At 41.9% G+C, this 19,955-nt stretch overlaps 1 protein-coding gene and 1 long non-coding RNA gene across 2 annotated transcripts; one reads left to right on the top strand and one right to left on the bottom strand.

The window, feature by feature from the left end:
• Positions 1 to 1,079: 1,079 nt before the first annotated feature.
• On the bottom strand, positions 1,080 to 18,510 carry LOC131132292 (sodium- and chloride-dependent betaine transporter-like). Its single transcript, XM_058077798.1, has 16 exons — positions 18,484 to 18,510; positions 18,124 to 18,319; positions 14,655 to 14,789; positions 14,206 to 14,346; positions 13,991 to 14,108; positions 13,695 to 13,748; positions 11,732 to 11,861; positions 10,010 to 10,144; positions 4,441 to 4,544; positions 4,244 to 4,368; positions 4,068 to 4,180; positions 3,859 to 3,996; positions 3,685 to 3,787; positions 3,499 to 3,599; positions 3,283 to 3,429; positions 1,080 to 3,205 (listed from the first exon to the last, which is right to left on the bottom strand). Exons 2-16 carry the CDS (start codon positions 18,314 to 18,316, stop codon positions 3,050 to 3,052), a joined length of 1,893 nt encoding a protein of 630 aa, XP_057933781.1. The 5' UTR covers positions 18,317 to 18,319; positions 18,484 to 18,510; the 3' UTR covers positions 1,080 to 3,049.
• LOC131132296 (uncharacterized) lies at positions 4,405 to 19,942 on the top strand. The gene is made up of 4 exons (XR_009130346.1): positions 4,405 to 4,554; positions 10,015 to 10,114; positions 11,760 to 11,874; positions 14,684 to 19,942. It is a non-coding gene; the product is annotated as an uncharacterized LOC131132296 (long non-coding RNA).
• Positions 19,943 to 19,955: the final 13 nt, after the last annotated feature.

Genomic DNA, 19,955 nt, shown 5'->3' with positions numbered 1-19,955 from the left:
ATGGATGGATGGATGGATGGATGCCCCCGCGACCTGACCTTGGATGAGCAGAAGAGGATGGATGAATGGATGGAAGGATGGATGGATGGATGGATATATGGAAGGATGGATGGATGGATGCCCCCACGACCTGACCTTGGATGAGCGGAAGAGGATGGATGGATGGATGCCCCCGTGACCTGACCTTTGATGAGCGGAAGAAGATGGATGGATGGATGGATATATGGAAGGATGGATGGATGGATGCCCTCGCGACCTGACCTTGGATGAGTGGAAGAGGATGGAAATATGGATGGATGGATGCCCCCGTGACATGACCTTTAATGAGCGGAAGTGGATGGATGGATGGATGCCCCCGTGGCCTGACCTTGGATGAGCGGAAGAGGATGGATGAATGAATGGAAGGATGGATGGATGGATGGATATATGGAAGGATGGATGGATGGATGCCCCCACGACCTGACCTTGGATGAGCGGAAGAGGATGGATGGGTGGGTGGGTGGACGGATGGATAGATGAAAGGATGGATGGATGCCCCCGCGACCTGACCTTGGATGAGCGGAAGAGGATGGATGGATGGATGCCCCGTGACCTGACCTTTGATGAGCGGAAGAAGATGGATGGATGGATGGATGGATGGATGCCCCCGCGACCTGACCTTGGATGAGTGGAAGAGGATGGAAATATGGATGGATGGATGCCCCCGCGACCTGACCTTGGATGCGCAGAAGAGGATGGCTGGATGGATGAATGGATGGATATAAGGAAGGATGGATGGATGGATGCCCCCGCGACCTGACCTTGGATGAGCGGAAGAGGATGGATGGATGGGTGGGTGGGTGGGTGGACGGATGGATAGATGGAAGGATGGCTGCATGACTGGATGGATGCATGGATGAATGGATGAACGGTTAGATGAAAGAAGCCCCAGCATCAGCACCACAGAGGTTGCTGTCGCTATGGAAACCCCTTAACAATGCCAGTCTAACCTTTTGTCATCTTAGGATCATTACGATGAAATAATCCCACATGACGAGCAAGAATCCAAGTAAAGGTTATTTTATTGAGCTGGTACAAGAAGTAGCATTCATGCTAGCACACGGCGGCTGCTTTGTTGTCCTCCATCCCAACTGACGTCCCTGCTGGATTTCCGAAAACGGGGGTCACTACCCGTGTGTGTGTGTGTGTGTTTATCTGCTGTACAAAAAAAAAAAAAAAAGGGGGCCGGAATCGCCCGTTAATTGAATGCCGCTTCGAATCACACACATGACCGATCTCGGCAGGACAGCCTCACAGTGTTTGTTGCTACGGCAACAATCATATGCCTGGGAAGTGATGATAGAGATTTATAAAGTGTGTTCAGACATGCGGCTAGTGGTTTATACGCATTATACCGTGCATGTCTGATACATAGTGACGTGTATGATGCCGCATGGAAGCGTACATACATACGTACTATAAGGCAAGATTACGGAAAATTCATCCAATGATCGCATCGGTTTTTCCGGGGATGAGCTCAGAGTAGAGCTCCTGCTCCTGGTGAGGTGTTCTGGGCATGCCCAGCCAGGAGAAAGCCCGGGGGGCAGACCTAGGACACGCTGGAGAGGCGTCTGGGATGACTGCCGCTGCGACCCGGACACGGATAAACGAAAATGAATGGATGGATTTTCATTTTAGGCCTTGAACGCACCATAGTTCTATGAGACGCAATCGGCCAAATAGACGAGGGGGGACGAAAAACAAGAACTGAGCACACAAAAAACTTATCAGCACGGTTTGAAACTAAAAGTTTGCCACAGAACTTCTGCGGCGTCCCACCGGCTGCTCGGAACGTGCGCCCGAATACAGCGCACCCTGCCGGGCCACAACAGGCGCCTTCTGCTTCTCCTGATAGTCGTGATGTAGTCGTAATATCATGAACTTTGTTGTACTCCTTCTTACCTCCTGGTGAGGTGTTCTGGGCATGCCCAGCCAGGAGAAAGCCCAGGGGGGCAGACCTAGGACACACTGGAGAGGCGTTTGGGATTCCTTACTGGGACTACTGCGACTGCGACCCGGACACGGATAAACAAAAATGAATGGATTTTCTTTGTTGAAGTTGAACATTTCAGACCTTGAACGCACCATAGTTCTATGAGACGCAATCGGCCAAATAGACGAGGGGGACGAAAAACAAGAACTGAGCACACAAAAAACTTATCAGCACGGTTTGAAACTAAAGTCTGTGGCGTCTGGGCATGCCCAGCCAGGAGAAAGCCCGGGGGGAGGGGGGCAGACCTAGGACACGCTGGAGAGGCGTTTGGGATTCCTTACTGGGACTACTGCGACTGCGACCCGGACACGGATCAACGAAAATGAATGGATGAATGGATTTTCTTTGTTGAAGTTGAGCATTTCAGACCTTGAACGCACCATAGTTCTATGAAACGCAATCGGCCAAATAGAAAAACAAGAACTGAACACACAAAAACCTTATCAGCACGGTTTGAAACTAAAGTCTGTGGCGTCTGGGCATGCCCAGCCAGGAGAAAGCCCGGGGGGGGCAGACCTAGGACACGCTGGAGAGGCGTTTGGGATTCCTTACTGGGACTACTGGGACTACTGCGACCCGGACGCGGATAAACGAAAATGAATGGATTTTTTTTTGTTGAAGCTTCAACATTTCAGACCTTGAACGCACCATAGTTCTATGAAACGCAATCGGCCAAATAGAAAAACAAGAACTGAGCACACAAAAAACTTATCAGCACGGTTTGAAACTAAAGTCTATGGCGTCCCACCGGCTGCTCGGAGCGTGCGCCCGAATACAGCGCACCCTTGCTGGGCCTTGCTGGATAGTCGTAATGTCGTGAACTTCTTTGTACTCCTTCTTACCTCCTGGTGTGCCCCAACTACAGTTAAAAATACACTTTAAAAAGTAATATATAAAAACGATATCGCTACCATATTGGTCTCGAGAAGCATAAAGTTATCGTTTTGAGAAAAAAGATGTCGAATGGATGTATGGGATTGACGATAAAAATGATGATGATGTCATAGTCCTTGTCCATCAAACGCCGCTTGGCTCCTCCATTGCTGTTTTATCGTCCCTGCCGCCGGACGGCGTGGAAGCTCCGAAGATGACGTGCCGACCCAACGTGAGAACCGGCTTGTGCGGGCGAGCCTGGCGCAGCACGCTTGATGGCGCCGTCATGTTCTGAGGAGTCTAATCGAGCGAGACGCTAGGCGTGAAAACGAGAATGGAGAGGAAATTTTTAACGACATTTTTAACGGGACACTCACCCTGCACAGCGTAACGAGAATAAACGCCGGGATGCAGATGAGCGGCGTGAGCACCAGCAGCGAAGCCAAAGCGGACGCCCACGCCCCGGGGCGGTAGTCGTACACCATGAGCGAGTGCGTGTTAGCCAAGTCGTACAGCATCGTGACCTGCAATGACGGTCATCACGGTCAAACGTACGACGACAAAGACGAAGCGCCAAACGACGACGCGCTCACCACGCAGAGAAACGGTGTAATGAACAACCAGCAGTACTTCAGCACCGGGAACGGACGGTACCCGATCATGTCCTCGATGTTGTCATAGAAACGGTCGGCGCCTGCAAAAAAAAAAAAAAAACGTTACAAAAAAATCTAAAACACATCCAGGAATCGAAATGGTGCGCCCGGTGCGCCGCTTCCTACCGTAAACCCAGGACACGATAACGGTCTCAAAACAGGCGATGATGAGTAAACTGGTTCCGCTGGGCCCGTAGCTGTCAATCAACTGAAATAGCACTATTCCTCCCTGAGATGTACAAATAACACGAGTCATTACAAAGTCAAGTCATAGAACCGAGGGCGCCCCCTGCTGCTCACCTCCGTGATGAGCGGAAGGCCCAGCAGGAAGCACACGACTGCAATAACCAGAACGAGAATCTCCCTGGCGCCGCGCCTCCTCAGCTGACGAGGGAACAAGTCGGTGATGGACGTTGCCAGGCTCTCCACGCATACAAACTGAGAAGAAAAGTCGTATTTATGTGGACCAGATCTTTGGACCGACGCCGTGGGAGACATGTTTGACATGCCTGAGTGTCCAGACCCAGGAGGAGGATCATGAGGAAGAAGAGCACGGTCCAAAACGTGGAGCCGGGTAGCATCGAAAGAGCTTTCGGGTAAGCGATGAAGGCCAGACCCGGACCTGGCGAAGGGGGGGGGTCACTTTCAACACACAAACCGGGTTTTTATTTCCAGGCGGACTCACCGCTATGAACTACATCCATGACCGCCACGCCCAGACTCTGCGCCATGAAGCCCAGCACGGAGAACACCACAAAGCCGGCAAAGATGCTGGTGGCGCTGTTGAGAAAGCACAGCGCCACACAATCCCTATGGAGACGCGTAGGGGGGGCGGGGTTAGTGTCACATGACATGATGGTGTAGTGTGTAGGTGGCGTGTACCTGTAACAGTTGTTGTTGTATTTGTTGTAGCTTCCCAGAGACGTCAGGACTCCTTGGCATACGGCGTAGGAGAAGAAGACCTGAGTCCCGGCATCCAGCCAGACCTGGATAAAGGTACGCACTTTTACCACCAAAATATCAATTATAATATACGGGAAAATATTTTTTTTATTGATTTATGCATTGACAGATCACTACATAGTATGAGTATTATAACGATATTGTTATACAGGTAGCAGAAGCAGTATCGCAGGTCCAATATCGCTCCTTCATTATATCACAGGTGTACCCAAAAAAAATTATTATTAATAATAATAATAATAATAATATAATAATAGTATTATTAGTCCACACTACAGAAAGACAAGTTATGTGTCGTATTCTGCTCACAAGGCATCAGTCATGTTATAAGACATAATATGAGTCTGTGTGGAAGTGGTACAATTGTGCAATATGATGTAGAAGTGTAAACGTGACTATAGGGGTGTTATTTCATATCTAGAAGTCTCTCTGTGTGGAGTTTTCTCCGGGTACTCCACATTCCAAAAACATGCTAGGTTAATTAGCCACTCCAAATTAGGTATGAATGTGAGTGTGAATGGTTGTTTGTCTATATGTGCTCTGTGATTGGCTGGCCACCAGTCCAGGGTGTACCCCGCCTCTCGCCCGAAGACAGCTGGGATAGGCTCCAGCACCCCCTGCGACCCTCATGAGGAAAAGCAGTAGAAAATGAATGAATGAATACTGTAATAATACTATTATTAGTCAAAACTACGGAAAGACAAGTTATGTGTTGTATTCTGCTCATGAGGCATTAATCATGTTATAAGACATGATATGAGTCTGTGTGGAAGTGGTACAATTGTGTACAATATGATGTAGGAGTGTAAACGTGACTATAGGGGTGTTATTTCATGTCTTGAAGGCTCTAATAACGGCCCAAAAAAACTATTTAGAAAGTTCAAACGAGTTTAGTAACATTGAGTCCGGGCTGCACGGTGGTCATGTGGTTAGCGCGCAGACCTCACAGCTAGGAGACCCGAGTTCAATTCCACCCTCGGCCATCTCTGTGTGGAGTTTGCATGTTCTCCCCGTGCATGCGTGGGTTTTCTCCGGGTACTCCGGTTTCCTCCCACATTCCAAAAACATGCTAGGTTAATTAGCGACTCCAAATTGTCCATAGGTATGAATGTGAGTGTGAATGGTTGTTTGTCTATATGTGCCCTGTGATTGGCTGGCCACCAGTCCAGGGTGTACCCCGCCTCTCGCCTGAAGACGGCTGGGATAGGCTCCAGCACCCCCCGCAACCCTCGTGAGGAAAAGCGTTAGAAAATGAATGAATGTATGAGTTCTCCTCCTATTTTGTGTGGAAGTGGTAACTTTTTGGCTTCTTATTTTGTCTTTCCCCACCCTCGGCCATCTCTGTGTGGAGTTTGCATGTTCTCCCCGTGCATGCGTGGGTTTTCTCCGGGTACTCCAGTTTCCTCCCACATTCCCAAAACATGCTAATTAATTAGCCACTCCAAATTGTCCATAGGTATGAATGTGAGTGTGAATGGTTGTTTGTCTATATGTGCCCTGTGATTGGCTGGCTGGCCACCAGTCCAGGGTGTACCCCGCCTCTCGCACGAAGACGGCTGGGATAGGCTCCAGCACCCCCGTTACCCCAAAATGAATGAATGAATGAATGAATAACATTGAATCCTACATCACGGACTTAGTGTGTCCGGGTCTGGAACAGTGTACAGGTTTCCTTGGAATACTAATCCAGGACCACCAGCTAGTTGTAATTGAGACAACCACTAAAATGTCAACCCCCCCTAGTTTGGGTCGCTGGTTGTCATTGAGGGCCGATGCCGATGTCCCGCAGCCAAACCAGCAGCCTATGGACCGCATTCCTTGCATCCCACCAACACGTGGTTGCCTTTAAGAGACGACGCCGCCCCCCCTCTGGGGTCAGCCCGCAAAAAAAAAAAAAAGTTGCAATTTATGGCGGCACATGGCGGCCTCGCGTTGCACCGCGCACAGTAAAGGCTTATGTCCTCCGAGGTATTCTTTCATCCTCTCGGGCCCACAGATCGTCGGACAAAGGACGCGTATTCATTCGGGAAAACTAGAACCCGCCAGATGTGAGCCACAGATCAGTTTTACACTTCCTGCAAAAAACAGGACTCTGGCATGCAACTGATAAGAAACAGACTTTTGTCTTTGTTCGCTACACTTTACTCATTCATGGGGTTTCTGTGGCAAGATTCAAACGGTACGGTGCCTCAGTGGGGCAACACTCCCAAACACAGAAATCCAAAATCCAAATCCAAAAGCAAGTGGAATTGGACGTTGCTGCCGTCACATCAACGCTACAAGATTCATTCATTCATTCATTTTCTACCGCTTTTCCTCACGAGGGTCGCGGGGGGTGCTGGAGCCTATCCCAGCTGTCTTCGGGCGTAAGGCGGGGTACACCCTGGACTGGTCGCCAGCCAGCCAATCACAGGGCACATATAGACAAACAACCATTCACACTCACATTCATACCTATTGACAATTTGGAGTCGCTAATTAACCTAGCATGTTTTTTTGGAATGTGGGAGGAAACTGGAATACCCGGAGAAAACTCTACACAGAGATGGCCGAGGGTGGAATTGAACTCGGGTCTCCTAGCTGTGAGGTCTGCACGCTAACCACTCGACCTCCGTGCAGCCCGGATTCAATGTTATTAAACTTGTTTGACTTTCTAAATAGGTTTTTTGGGCCGTTATTAGAGCCTTCTAGACATGAAATAACACCCCTATAGTCACCTCTACACTCCAGTGTGGAATTGTACCACTTCCACACTGACTCATATCATGTCTCATAACATGACGGGCGGGGTACACCCTGGACTGGTCGCCAGCCAATCACAGGGCACATATAGACAAACAACCATTCACACTCACATTCATACCTATGGACAATTTGGAGTCGCTAATTAACCTAGCATGTTTTTGGAATGTTGGAGGAAACCGGAGTACCCGGAGAAAACCCACGCATGCACAGGGAGAACATGCAAACTCCACACAGAGATGCCCGAGGGTGGAATTGAACCCTGGTCTCCTAGCTGTGAGGTCCGCTACAAGATTGAAAAAAAAAAAAAAAAAAAGATGCGATTCTTTCCCATCACACGGCAAATGACTCGATTCTTCCATGAAAACCAAAAACTGCAGGTGACCATGGTAACCATGGTAACCGTATCCAGGACACTGATGCCGTTTTGGGGGTTTGTGTCTTTCATCTTGCAACGTTTTGCCAACGCATGAGTTTTATGGTCATTTCAGGGGTAGACCATCTCCGGCCAAGACGGTGGCAGGAAGTGAACACCCCCCCACCCGACCCCCCCCCCCCCCCACACACACACACGCAGTCTTGGCCGAGCTGCCTGAGGCGTGACCCCCCACACAGTGATGCCCTTTGACCCCTGCATCCTGCTGCAGTCCTACTGGGGACTGTCCAAAGACAAGACCGAAGCAAAGGCAGCACAGAAAGACACGCGTGCTCCTATTGAGATTAAGCAAGGGTGGGCAACATGCGGCACGGGGGCCGGTCGTGTCACACGGCACAATATAAAAATAACAGTCATGGTTTAATTTAATTTGAACGTGCATCAGATGACAATTGAATGCATCCCATAATCAGTTCCCAGTTCCACATGTCCAAAAGGAGTAGGAAGAAGCAAAGCTTATTAAATCCTACCCCTCCATCTGGTACTTTTACAATCAGTAACTGTTACATTTGTTCACTTCCTGCTTTCATAATATAATTAAAATTTTTTAAAATGTATTTTAATTTTAATATTTATTAATATTAATATTTTGTATTATTGTATTATTATATAATATATTAATATTAATTACATTATGATTTATATTAAATTATTAATTTAATTATTAATTTATAATTATTTTTAAATGTATAATTATTGAATGCATCCCATAATCAGTTCCCAGTTCCACATGTCCAAAAGGAGTAGGAAGAAGCAAAGCTTATTAAATCCTACCCCTCCATCTGGTACTTTTACAATCAGTAACTGTTACATTTGTTCACTTCCTGCTTTCATAATATAATTAAAATTTTTTAAAATGTATTTTAATTTTAATATTTATTAATATTAATATTTTGTATTATTGTATTATTATATAATATATTAATATTAATTACATTATGATTTATATTAAATTATTAATTTAATTATTAATTTATAATTATTTTTAAATGTATAATTATTGAATGCATCCCATAATCAGTTCCCAGTTCCACATGTCCAAAAGGAGTAGGAAGAAGCAAAGCTTATTAAATCCTACCCCTCCATCTGGTACTTTTACAATCAGTAACTGTTACATTTGTTCACTTCCTGCTTTCCTAATATAATTTATTTATTTTTTTGTTTTTTTTATAACCTAACAAGAAAAGAGCAGTAACACAAGAATGAAGTAAAAGTATTAATCGAAAAAATTTGTTAATTTGGACCAAAATGACGTAATATTATGTAATAAAATTCTTCTGTTTTGGGTTTATTTGTTATTATTTGATTTGAATGCAGGCTGCACGGTGGTCGAGTGGTTAGCGTGCAAACCTCACAGCTAGGAGACCAGGGTTCAATTCCACCCTCTGCCATCTCTGTGTGGAGTTTGCATGTTCTCCCCGTGCATGCGTGGGTTTTCTCCGGGTACTCCGGTTTCCTCCCACATTCCAAAAAAACATGCTAGGTTAATTAGCCACTCCAAATTGTCCATAGGTATGAATGTGAGTGTGAATGGTTGTTTGTCTATATGTGCCCTGTGATTGGCTGGCCACCAGTCCAGGATGCTAAGGATGCTAACCATGCTATCCAGTCTTTCTGTGTTTTTTTTTGGCAATAACCAAAATGACTCAAGCTCTTACATTAATAGTTTTTTTGGGCATTGTACTGCCATTTTTTGTCGGAGCCATTTTTGTTGTCATGAAACAAAGGTACCTTTGGTCCTTTGGTAAAGTGGTCTCATTTTGCCTATGACTGTTTGTCAACATACTTCTTTCTTTACTAAATATCAAAGTGGCAAAAAAGGTTTGGACACCCCTGCCCCCACCCCCCGGGGGCCCCTTTACAATCCTCACATGGGACAGCATCCATGCTTGTTTCACTTCACACTAGAATGCAATCAAAGGGAATATGAGTTTTACTTCCTGGTTCTTGGTTTGTTGTTGTTAAGAGACAGGAAGCAAGGGGGCGGCCTGCATCATGTGCCCGTATGTGGAGCACGGCCTCATCGCTGAACTGCAGCCGTGTAACACGACAAGGGGGGCCCTGAAGTAGCGCAAGTCGGCTTACAAAGACGGCATACAAAAAACGATTTGAAACGCAAGGCACCGTTTCCAGCGTTTGTGGCCACGAGACACAATTGCCGACTGTGGCTGGACACGCTTTTTATCCCAGGGACAATACCGAGGGGCGGTCACGGGGTGACGCCGTATTTGCACACCACTTGGCTAAAATCAGCGTGAAGTTACCGCCACTGATATGAAATGTGTACTTTTGTGTGTGTTGATGTCTTACGTCAGGGTCGGCCAGCCTGCGGAAGTCGGGCATGAGGTAAAATTTGAGGCCTTCCCCGGCGCCAGGCAGCGTCACCCCGCGGAAGAAGAGGAGGAGGAGCATCAGGTAAGGGAAGGTGGCGGTGAAGTAGACCACCTGTGTTCATACCAAAGGAAGACGTCAAATACAATGTTGGGAATGTGCGTTACTGCCACCTATAGGGTGCTAGTGGTTACTGTGCTGTGTAGTAGCGATGTACCGTATGGAAGCCCGTATATAAGAACATATATACATATGTATCCCAATGCTAAGTCATCATGATGAGATGCAAACTGGACATGTGTCCACGGATTCTATCTCAAATTCTTTTTTACACTTTTTTTTATTGTTATTATTTTATTATTATTATTATTTATTATTAGTTTTTATTTATTTTTTATTTATACAATTTCTTCTTATTTATCTCATTGGGACCGTCCCACATTTCATCTCATAATTATGACCTTTTGTATTCATATTTTCACTATTTATCTCATCATGGTAACTGTCCTATGTCATAATAACAACTTTTCATCTCGCAATTGACTCTTTATCTCAAAAAAGTAATGAATTAATTTTTAATTCAAAAAATTAATTAATTTCTTGCAATTTTGTTGTTTTATTGCATAATTTAGACTTCTCAAAATTTTGAGAAAATTTTTTATTCCAATATTTTGACTTTATATGTCAAAACGATGACATTTTATTGCATAATTTAGACTTCTCAAAATGTTCACAATTTCTTTTCCCAATATTTTGACTTTATATGTCAAAACTATGCCATTTTATTGCATAACTTAGACTTCTCAAAATTTTGAGAATTTTTCTTTCCAATATTTTGACTTTATATGTCAAAACTATGCCATTTTATTGCATAACTTAGACTTCTCAAAATTTTCAGAAATTTTTTTTCCAATATTTTGACTTTATACGTATATCAAAACTATGACATTTTATAGCATAATTTAGACTTCTCGAAATTTTGAGAATTTTTCTTTCCAATATTTTGACTTTATATGTCAAAACTATGACATTTTATTGCATAATTTAGACTTCTCAAAATGTTCATAATTTTTTTCCAATATTTTGACTTTATATGTCAAAACTATGCCATTTTATTGCATAACTTAGACTTCTCAAAATTTTGAGAACATTTTTTCCAATATTTTGACTTTATATGTCAAAACTATGACATTTTATTGCATGATTTATACTTCTCTGAATTTTGAGACATTTTTTTTCCAATATTTTGACTTTATATGTCAATATTTTGACTTTATATGTCAAAATATGCCATTTTATTGCATAATTTAGACTTCTCAAAATTTTCATATTTTTTTCCAATATTTTGACATTATATGTCAAAACTATGCCATTTTATTGCATAATTTAGACTTCTCAAAATTTTCATAATTTTTTTCCAATATTTTGACTTTATATATCAAAACTATGACATTTTATTGCATGATTTTGTCTTTTTATATTGTGATTTTGACTTTTTATTACATAATTTATGTAATAATTATGATTTTTTTATGTCATAATTTTGCCATGTGACAAAGGCGCCAGTGAAGAAGGGGGCACATGCACAGTTTGTATTTGATAATGTTGAATTATATGACTTTTAATCTCATAATTTCATAATTGCGATGCAGTGTTTGATAGTTCCAGAGGTGGTACGGGGGAGAACCAGATCATATTCACCTTGCCTGTGGTTTTGATCCCCTTCCAGATGCAGAAGTAGCAGATGACCCAGGCCAGCAGCAGGCACAGCGCCAGGTCCCAGTGCACCTTGCCCAGGGACATGGAGTCCGACATCCTCAACACCCGATTCCTGCAAGAGCACGGTATGCATGAATCCGTTGTGGTACGTCGTACGCACGCATTTACACACCAACGAAAAGCGGCCATCAACAACAAGCCTTTCCTCCATGTGGAGAGAAGGCCAGTGAGAAGGAAGCGTAAACATCTGCAGCACATCTTCTCAGCGTTTAGATAACACTTTCTTTTTTCAAACGTATTTGTACACGACAGATGGATCGCATCAAAGTATTTCAAAGCGAGGAACGCCGCGCAGCTTTCATCCGTGTTTGCACTTGAAGTGGTTCCATATGCTTTGGAAGGAATACCCTCGCAAAATCACATCGACTTTTTTTGTTTTTTTTTTTGGTTTCTTTGACCACAAGTCCATAATAATGATGAATTATGTGATCATACAGCATAAATACCAGCGTACCAGGGGCGTCACGAGGTTCTGAGGACAGGGGGGGGCTTAGCTTAGGATATGAATGAATGTAGTAGACATTCAAAAAAATCCAAAAATCCCAAAAACAAATCAGGAACAAGAAGCGGGATATCATTTTCCCACTTTTGGACAGATTTAGTAGAGATACTTAATAGTTTTAGGCCGCCATTAAATGTACACAAGTACACACAATCTATACTGCAAAACCGCTGGACAGTGATCAATGATATAATAATTATTACTATATTATTAATTAGCCTATTATTATTACTATCATCATTATTCTTCTTCTGATTATTAATACTACTACTAAGCTAGTATTAGCCTGCTTATTGGCTTGCTTATTAGCCTACTTTTGCCCTATTATATGAAATTTGTCAGAGATTTTTTTGTGTAAAAAATTGATTTTTTTTGTTATTAATTAATTTAAAAAATCTATACAAAATATCAAATTATTTAGGGGGCTGATTATTACTACTACTACTACTAGTAGTAGTAGTAGTAGGCTAGTATTAGCCTGCTTATTGGCTTGCTTATTAGCCTGCTTTTGCCCTATTATATAAAATTTGTCAGAGATTTTTTTGTGTAAAAAATAAATAAATAAATAAAAATAATTATTCAATTAATTTTAAAAAATCTATAAAAAATATCAAATTATTTAGGGGGGCTGAATTATTTTTTTTAGAATTATTATTACTACTACTAGCAGTAGTAGTAGTAGTAGTAGTAGTATGCTAGTATTAGCCTGCTTATTGGCTTGCTTATTAGCCTGCTTTTGCCCTATTATATGAAATTTGTCTTTTTTTGGTTAAAAAAAAAAAATCAAATTATTTACGGGGACTTAAGATCATTTTAGGGGGTCTGAAGCCCCCCTAAAATAGGCCTAATGACGCCACTGCAGCATACACAACATTCATTTTTATTTCTTTATGCTACACTGATAACGTTTTTTTGTCCAGCGTTGAGATTTCGCACTTTCTGTAGCGGTCCTTAAACGCACCGTAGTTGCTGTGAGACGCCGGAGTGATACAATAATCCCTAACACCGGAACAGCAACACATTATTATTAATATCTTATTATCTCTACTATATTGGGCAATAGGCCTGTAAACGTGACTATAGGGGTGTTATTTCATGTCAAGAGAGCTCTAAAGTGTTTAAAACATGTAGAGGAATATTAGATCGTATGTGGTTAGTGGAATTTCTGTCCCGTACGTTGATCGGAAATTTGAGTAGAACGCCAACGCCAAGCCAGCAGGGTGGCTTAAAGGGGAAGCAGCGAGCCGCGGGTCAGAAATACATATTTTTATGTGCCGGTAGACGTGGCAAACAAGGTTCGATCGCGCCGTGGCAGCGTTCGGCGTGTTTCACCGCAGCACGATATTATTACTTGACTGTTGACAAAAAAAAAGGGTTCCTCACGTCCAGAATTCCTCCTCGGGGGACTTGACCATCAGGAAGGTGTCATTGAGTATCCTGCCGAAAACAAAAGCAGCAAGTTAAGAAATCCAAGATGGCGGACGACCACGGTATATCCCGTTTTTTTTTTTTTGTATAGATGCTGTGATTTTTATAGGATGCGGTTTGCTTTTAGTGATCCGATGGTTTGGCATTCATGGAGATCCGGCCGACGGATTTGGGAATTCTCCCAACAGCTGGAAAGCTTAAAAGATGATGAAATACGAGCTCTCTTCTGTCTAAACATGAAGGCAACTCACATGTCCGTGGTGTTCTCGAAGTAGTCGTACGCGCTGATGTTGCTCATGAAGGTCCAGTTGGAATCGGGGTGGAAGAGATGGGGGTTGTGGAAAATGCCGGCACGGCCGTGACAGAAATCTACGGAACGATAAGAGAGGGAACGAGATGGATGAGAAGGTCTTCTCTGATGTCCGTGTGAGCCGCTAATGGCAAGCAGATGTTCTCTCTCTCTCACCGGTGTTCCACCAGTTTTCACACGTGGACCACGGCAGGGGGCTTTGGAAGGAGCTGAAGAGGTAGAAGAGAGCCCAGGCCAGGACCACGATGTAGTAGATGTTCAGGTAGATGACGATGATGAGGGAGGCGATCCCCACACCTAAGTTCCATATTTCTGGTGTTAATTCCCTCAGATGTTTGGTACAAAAGGGATAATAATGACTTGAGTTCTTCAGCTGAGAAGTTCCTGAGAAGTTCCTCAGCTAATATGCTACATGTGTTTTTTATGTTGGGGATGTCACACGCTAGGAACAAATCTCCCTTGAGAACAAAAACCCTTTTAAATTGGCCCCCGCATGCACGTAACGACACGGGCGGCGTTCTTCATTTGTTGCAGGAAACAAACCTCCTGAATCTCAGCCTTGTCTTTTTGCTTCCCGCCCCCGCCCCCGCATTCCCCTGTCTTACCCTGAAACATTGGGCATATCTTCCTCCAGGCGGTGACGGCTCCCTCGCTGGTGAACTGGCCCAACGCCGTCTCCAGGAAGAAGATGGGGATGCCGCCGAAGAAGAGGAAGATGAAGTAAGGGATGAGGAAGACACCTGAAGGCAGGTTTATCATTGGTGTTATTATTCAGGGAGGTTTTCAGCTGTTTAATCAAATGAATTAATCGTGATTAATCACCATTTGCAATAACCGTAAATCTCAGGTTTATCATTGGTGTTATTATTCAGGGATGTTTTCAGCTGTGTAATCAAATGAATTAATCATGATTAATCATCATTTGCAATAATCGTAAATCACGGGTTTATCATTGGTGTTATTATTCAGGGATGTTTTCAGCTGTGTAATCAAATGAATTAATCATGATTAATCACCGTTTGCAATAACCGTAAATCACGGGTTTATCATTGGTGTTATTATTCAGGGCTGTTTTCAGCTGTTTAATCAAATGAATTAATCATGATTAATCACCATTTGCAATAACCGTAAATCGCGGGTTTATCATTGGTGTTATTATTCAGGGCTGTTTTCAGCAGATTCATCAAATGAATTAATCATGATTAATCACCATTTGCCGTAACCGTAAATCACGGGTTTATCATTGGTGTTATTATTCAGGGCTGTTTTCAGCAGATTAATCAAATGAATTAATCATGATTAATCACCATTTGCAATAACCGTAAATCACGGGTTTATCATTGGTGTTATTATTCAGGGCTGTTTTCAGCTGTTTAATCAAATGAATTAATCATGATTAATCACCATTTGCAATAACTGTAAATCACGGGTTTATCATTGGTGTTATTATTCAGGGCTGTTTTCAGCAGATTAATCAAATGAATTAATCATGATTAATCACCATTCGCAATAACCGTAAATCACGGGTTTATCGTTGGTGTTATTATTCAGGGCTGTTTTCAGCAGATTAATCAAATGAATTAATCATGATTAATCACCATTTGCAATAACCGTAAATCACGGGTTTATCATTGGTGTTATTATTCAGGGCTGTTTTCAGCTGTTTAATCAAATGAATTAATCATGATTAATCACCATTTGCAATAACTGTAAATCACGGGTTTATCATTGGTGTTATTATTCAGGGCTGTTTTCAGCAGATTAATCAAATGAATTAATCATGATTAATCACCATTCGCAATAACCGTAAATCACGGGTTTATCGTTGGTGTTATTATTCAGGGCTGTTTTCAGCAGATTAATCAAATGAATTAATCATGATTAATCACCATTTGCAATAACCGTAAATCACGGGTTTATCATTGGTGTTATTCAGGGCTGTTTTCAGCTGATTAATCAAATGAATTAATCATGATTAATCGCCATTTGCAATAACCGTAAATCCTACCACATAAGCCGCTACTCTTATTTATGGCTAAATTCTAATCTTGTAACATGTCCTTTATGTCAGAACTGCAACTGAATGTTTAAATACCGTACCACTCGTTCTTTGGAAGGAGCCAATCACGAGCTAGCAGTGCGCTCGCAACGAGCTTGTCAACCCACTGCAAATCGTAGATTATTCTCTACAATGGTTCTACAACATAGTACTTAAGTCATCACACAGCAACTTAACACTCAAAATTTATACCTGATAAATATACAAACCTATTAATATAAGTAGGGATGTCTGATATGACGATGTTGTCCAAGTCTCAATTTCCGGCTGGGAAAAACCGCCCACTGTGGGGGCATTCATGTCGGATACGCTACCTCGTCTCCCGTCCATGGAGGTTGCCCGGGAGAGGCCGCCCACTCACATATAGTGATGGTTTTAAAACTATAATAAATAATGCTAATAAATACAACCATCCAAATGGTGATAAATAATAATAATAAAGATAAACATAACATAAGACGACCCATTGAAGACTCTTCGCCCAACCTCACCTTGCTTGTATTGTTTATTCACCTGCCTCATCCTTGTGCATTACGTTCCTTACTCAATCCGTTCCACAGTTTGATTCCACATCCTGAAGTGCTTGTAGAAAAGTTTGGAATAGCATTCTTTGGCATCCCACTTTTCTTCCTGAGGCTTTGCGTGCTGCGTGCGGGATGAAACTCCCCTCTTACATTTTTTTTGTAGAAAAACGCTTAATGAAAACAGGGCAGCACATCTGGCCGTGACGTTGACGTAGTACGCTCAGTGCTCGATGCCGGCCTCTGTTGTCTACATATTACATTGCTGTGTCATGTTTCAGCATTTTATTTAAGACGCCATGAGTAAGAATAGTAGGCGGAGCTACCGTGCTGACGTTATCGAACATCTCTGAATATACGTCTAAAATGGTAACTCCAAATTGTCCATATAGGTATGAATGTGAGTGTGAATGGTTGTTTGTCTATATGTGCCCTGTGATTGGCTGGCCGGCCACCAGTCCAGGGTGTACCCCGCCTCTTGCCCTAAGACAGCTGGGATAGGCTCCAGCACCCCCCTCCGTGACCCTCGTGAGGATAAGCGGTAGAAAATGAACGAACAAATGAAAAAAAATCTTAAAGCACTGCGATGACGTCAGCCTCCCGCTAGGCTCCAGGATCCTCTGGCTCTCTCTGGTGCACCGAGGGAGCATTGCAGCATTGCAATTTTCTATGCCGCTTGTCCACGTGGACCCGTGCGACTTTTGTAGCGGAATTTAAAGTCGATTTGTATTGAACTTTATTGAAATAACGATAAATGACAGGATAGGATTGTTTGAAAATGTACATTTAAATAAAGACAAAACATCTGAAAATCTATTTTCCTATTAGCTCAACATTTAATCGTGTTATTATGGCCAATATGGTTGCATTCAAAGACACCCCGTCATTCAGTAAATTCATATGTTTTGCATGTATTTTTCTAGTATTTCCGAGTGTACTCGAATGCATCCGATTGTACTTTTATATTAATAGCTTCTGTGAGCGATAGGAATATCCACTTATTGTTGTTTTAGACCCCCACATGCACACGTAATAAAGACGCCGTTGTGACTTTCGGTGTCCTTGAATGCATCTCACTGTCCAGTGACAATGAGGATGTGTCTATGCTAGGAAGAGCAGACTAGAGTTGGAGATACTTAGTGTATTATAAAGTGTATTACACTGCTGTTATTGTGTAAAAGAGCATCAGACTCTGTGGGGACGCTACACTGTGGGACATGTGATTAATTACACTAAAAAGTGCTATTAATTAAAGCCGGTTCCGCAATTAATGTGCTATTTTGACAGCTCTGTTATTATTGTAAGAATTTTTTTGATTAAAAATATTGTGCATTTAGTGCTCTAAAGTACTGAGATGGAAAGGTGAGTTCCTTCAGGGATGCAATCAAACTAAATTGGCTTCGGCCCAACATCTTGAAGCAATTTCGGAGCGCAGTCGACATCGGCGTTTCCCAACTTTCACACACATGCAGACAGGAACTGAACGTCCCTCACCTCCGCCGTTCTTGTAGCACAAATAAGGGAAGCGCCAAACATTTCCCAGGCCGATGATTTCTCCGGTCATGGAGAGCAAGAACTCCAACTTGTTGGCCCATTTCTCTCTGGCTGGACCTTCTTCATCGGGATCCACTTTGTTTGGATCACTGTGTCGCTCTCTGGGGATCCCTCCGGTTGTTTCCTCAGTCATGGTCTGGTGTGTGCACACATAACAAACATTGCTAAATCTTTGCACAGCATCTTCACATGGAATCTCATCTGCAGGACATTGTTTTTTTTTTATTTCCAATTCCAAAATAATGAACTGTTAATAAAAGCAAACAAATAGCATCTCCAGTTCCCAAACATGCAACTCACCGGTGATCTTGCAGTGGATCCTGACTCCACAAATGAAGCACTGGAGCAAGGCTTTAAGAGAAAAAGCTTTTTCTCAAGTGGGGTGTGTCCATGGTGGATGCAGAAGAAGAAAAAAAAAAGAGAGAGAGAGGGAGAGAGAGAGAGAGAGATCCTAAAGAAATTGGAACGCATGCCACACTTGAGGACTTTTGTGCTCCTGAACCATATGATCCTCCATGAATCGGTCCCCTTGTGATACTTGAATGTGGTTATTGTGTCTCACCGTGAGGGGTTTAAGTTGAGCAGATAGGAATTATTATTTTCATACACTATTTCGAACGAGATGGTATGGAAGTCTGGTTCTGTCACTGAAAGAAAGAAATATGTGAAGTCATAATTAGGAGCTAAAAAGTCCAATTTATGAAATAAAAAGTGCAAATTATGAGTTAAAGAGTCACAATTATGAGATCAAAATCCAAATTATGAGTTAAACGTAGAATTATCAGATGAAAAATCCAAATTACAAGATAAAAATCATGATTATGATATAAGGAAATGGTAATTCTGACATAAAAAGTCCAAATTATGAAATAAAAAGTCCAAATTATGAGTTAAAAGAGTCATAATTATGAGATCAAAATCTAAATTATGAGTTAAAGGTTGAATTATCAGATGAAAAATCCAAATTACGAGATAAAAAAATCATGATTATGATATAAGGAAGTGGTAATTCTGACATAAAAAGTCCAAATTATGAGTTAAAGAGTCACAATTTAGAGATCAAAATCTAAATTATGAGTCAAAGGTAGAATTATCAGATGAAAAATCCAAATTACGAGATAAAAATCATGATTATGATATAAGGAAGTGGTAATTCTGACATAAAAAGTCCAAATTATGAAATAAAAAGTCCAAATTATGAGTTAAAAGAGTCATAATTATGAGATCAAAATCTAAATTATGAGTTAAAGGTAGAATTATCAGATGAAAAATCCAAATTATGAGATAAAAATCATGATTATGATATAAGGAAGTGGTCATTCTGACATTAAAAGTCCAAATTATGAGTTAAAGAGTCACAATTATGACATCAAAATCTAAATCATGAATTAAAAGTAGAATTATCAGATGAAAAATCCAAATTACGAGATAAAAATCATGATTATGATATAAGGAAGTGGTCATTCTGACATAAAAAGTCCAAAGTATGAGTTAAAGAAGTCACAATTATGAGATCAAAATCTAAATTATTAGTATAGGTAGAATTATGAGGTGAAAAATCCAAATTATTAGATAAAAATCATGATTATGATATTAGGAAGTGGTAATTCTGACATAAAAAGTCCAAATTATTAGATACAAACTGCATAAAGGCTTCACATGCAAATTATTTAGATTCAAAATTCAAAATAAAATAACTTCCGCTTTTTATTTCATAATTATGACCTTCCTATCTTATAATTATGTATTTTTTATCTCATAATTTCGACCTT

This window comes from Doryrhamphus excisus, chromosome 7 (genome assembly GCF_030265055.1).
Source record: "Doryrhamphus excisus isolate RoL2022-K1 chromosome 7, RoL_Dexc_1.0, whole genome shotgun sequence".
Classification (NCBI taxonomy): domain Eukaryota; kingdom Metazoa; phylum Chordata; class Actinopteri; order Syngnathiformes; family Syngnathidae; genus Doryrhamphus; species Doryrhamphus excisus.
Note: the sequence above shows the minus strand (reverse complement) of the source record. Positions and strands in the feature narration are given on the sequence as shown.

What these genes read in the sequence shown, in the direction of transcription:
- LOC131132292 (XM_058077798.1), bottom strand. Translation starts at nt 18,316, where the DNA reads ATGACTGAGGAAACAACCGGAGGGATCCCCAGAGAGCGACACAGTGAT. An exon ending in GATATGCCCAATGTTTCAGG is followed by an intron (nt 14,347 to 14,654) that starts GTAAGACAGGGG and finishes TATGGAACTTAG; the next exon opens with GTGTGGGGATCGCCTCCCTC. An exon ending in CCCGAGGAGGAATTCTGGAC is followed by an intron (nt 11,862 to 13,694) that starts GTGAGGAACCCT and finishes GTGCTCTTGCAG; the next exon opens with GAATCGGGTGTTGAGGATGT.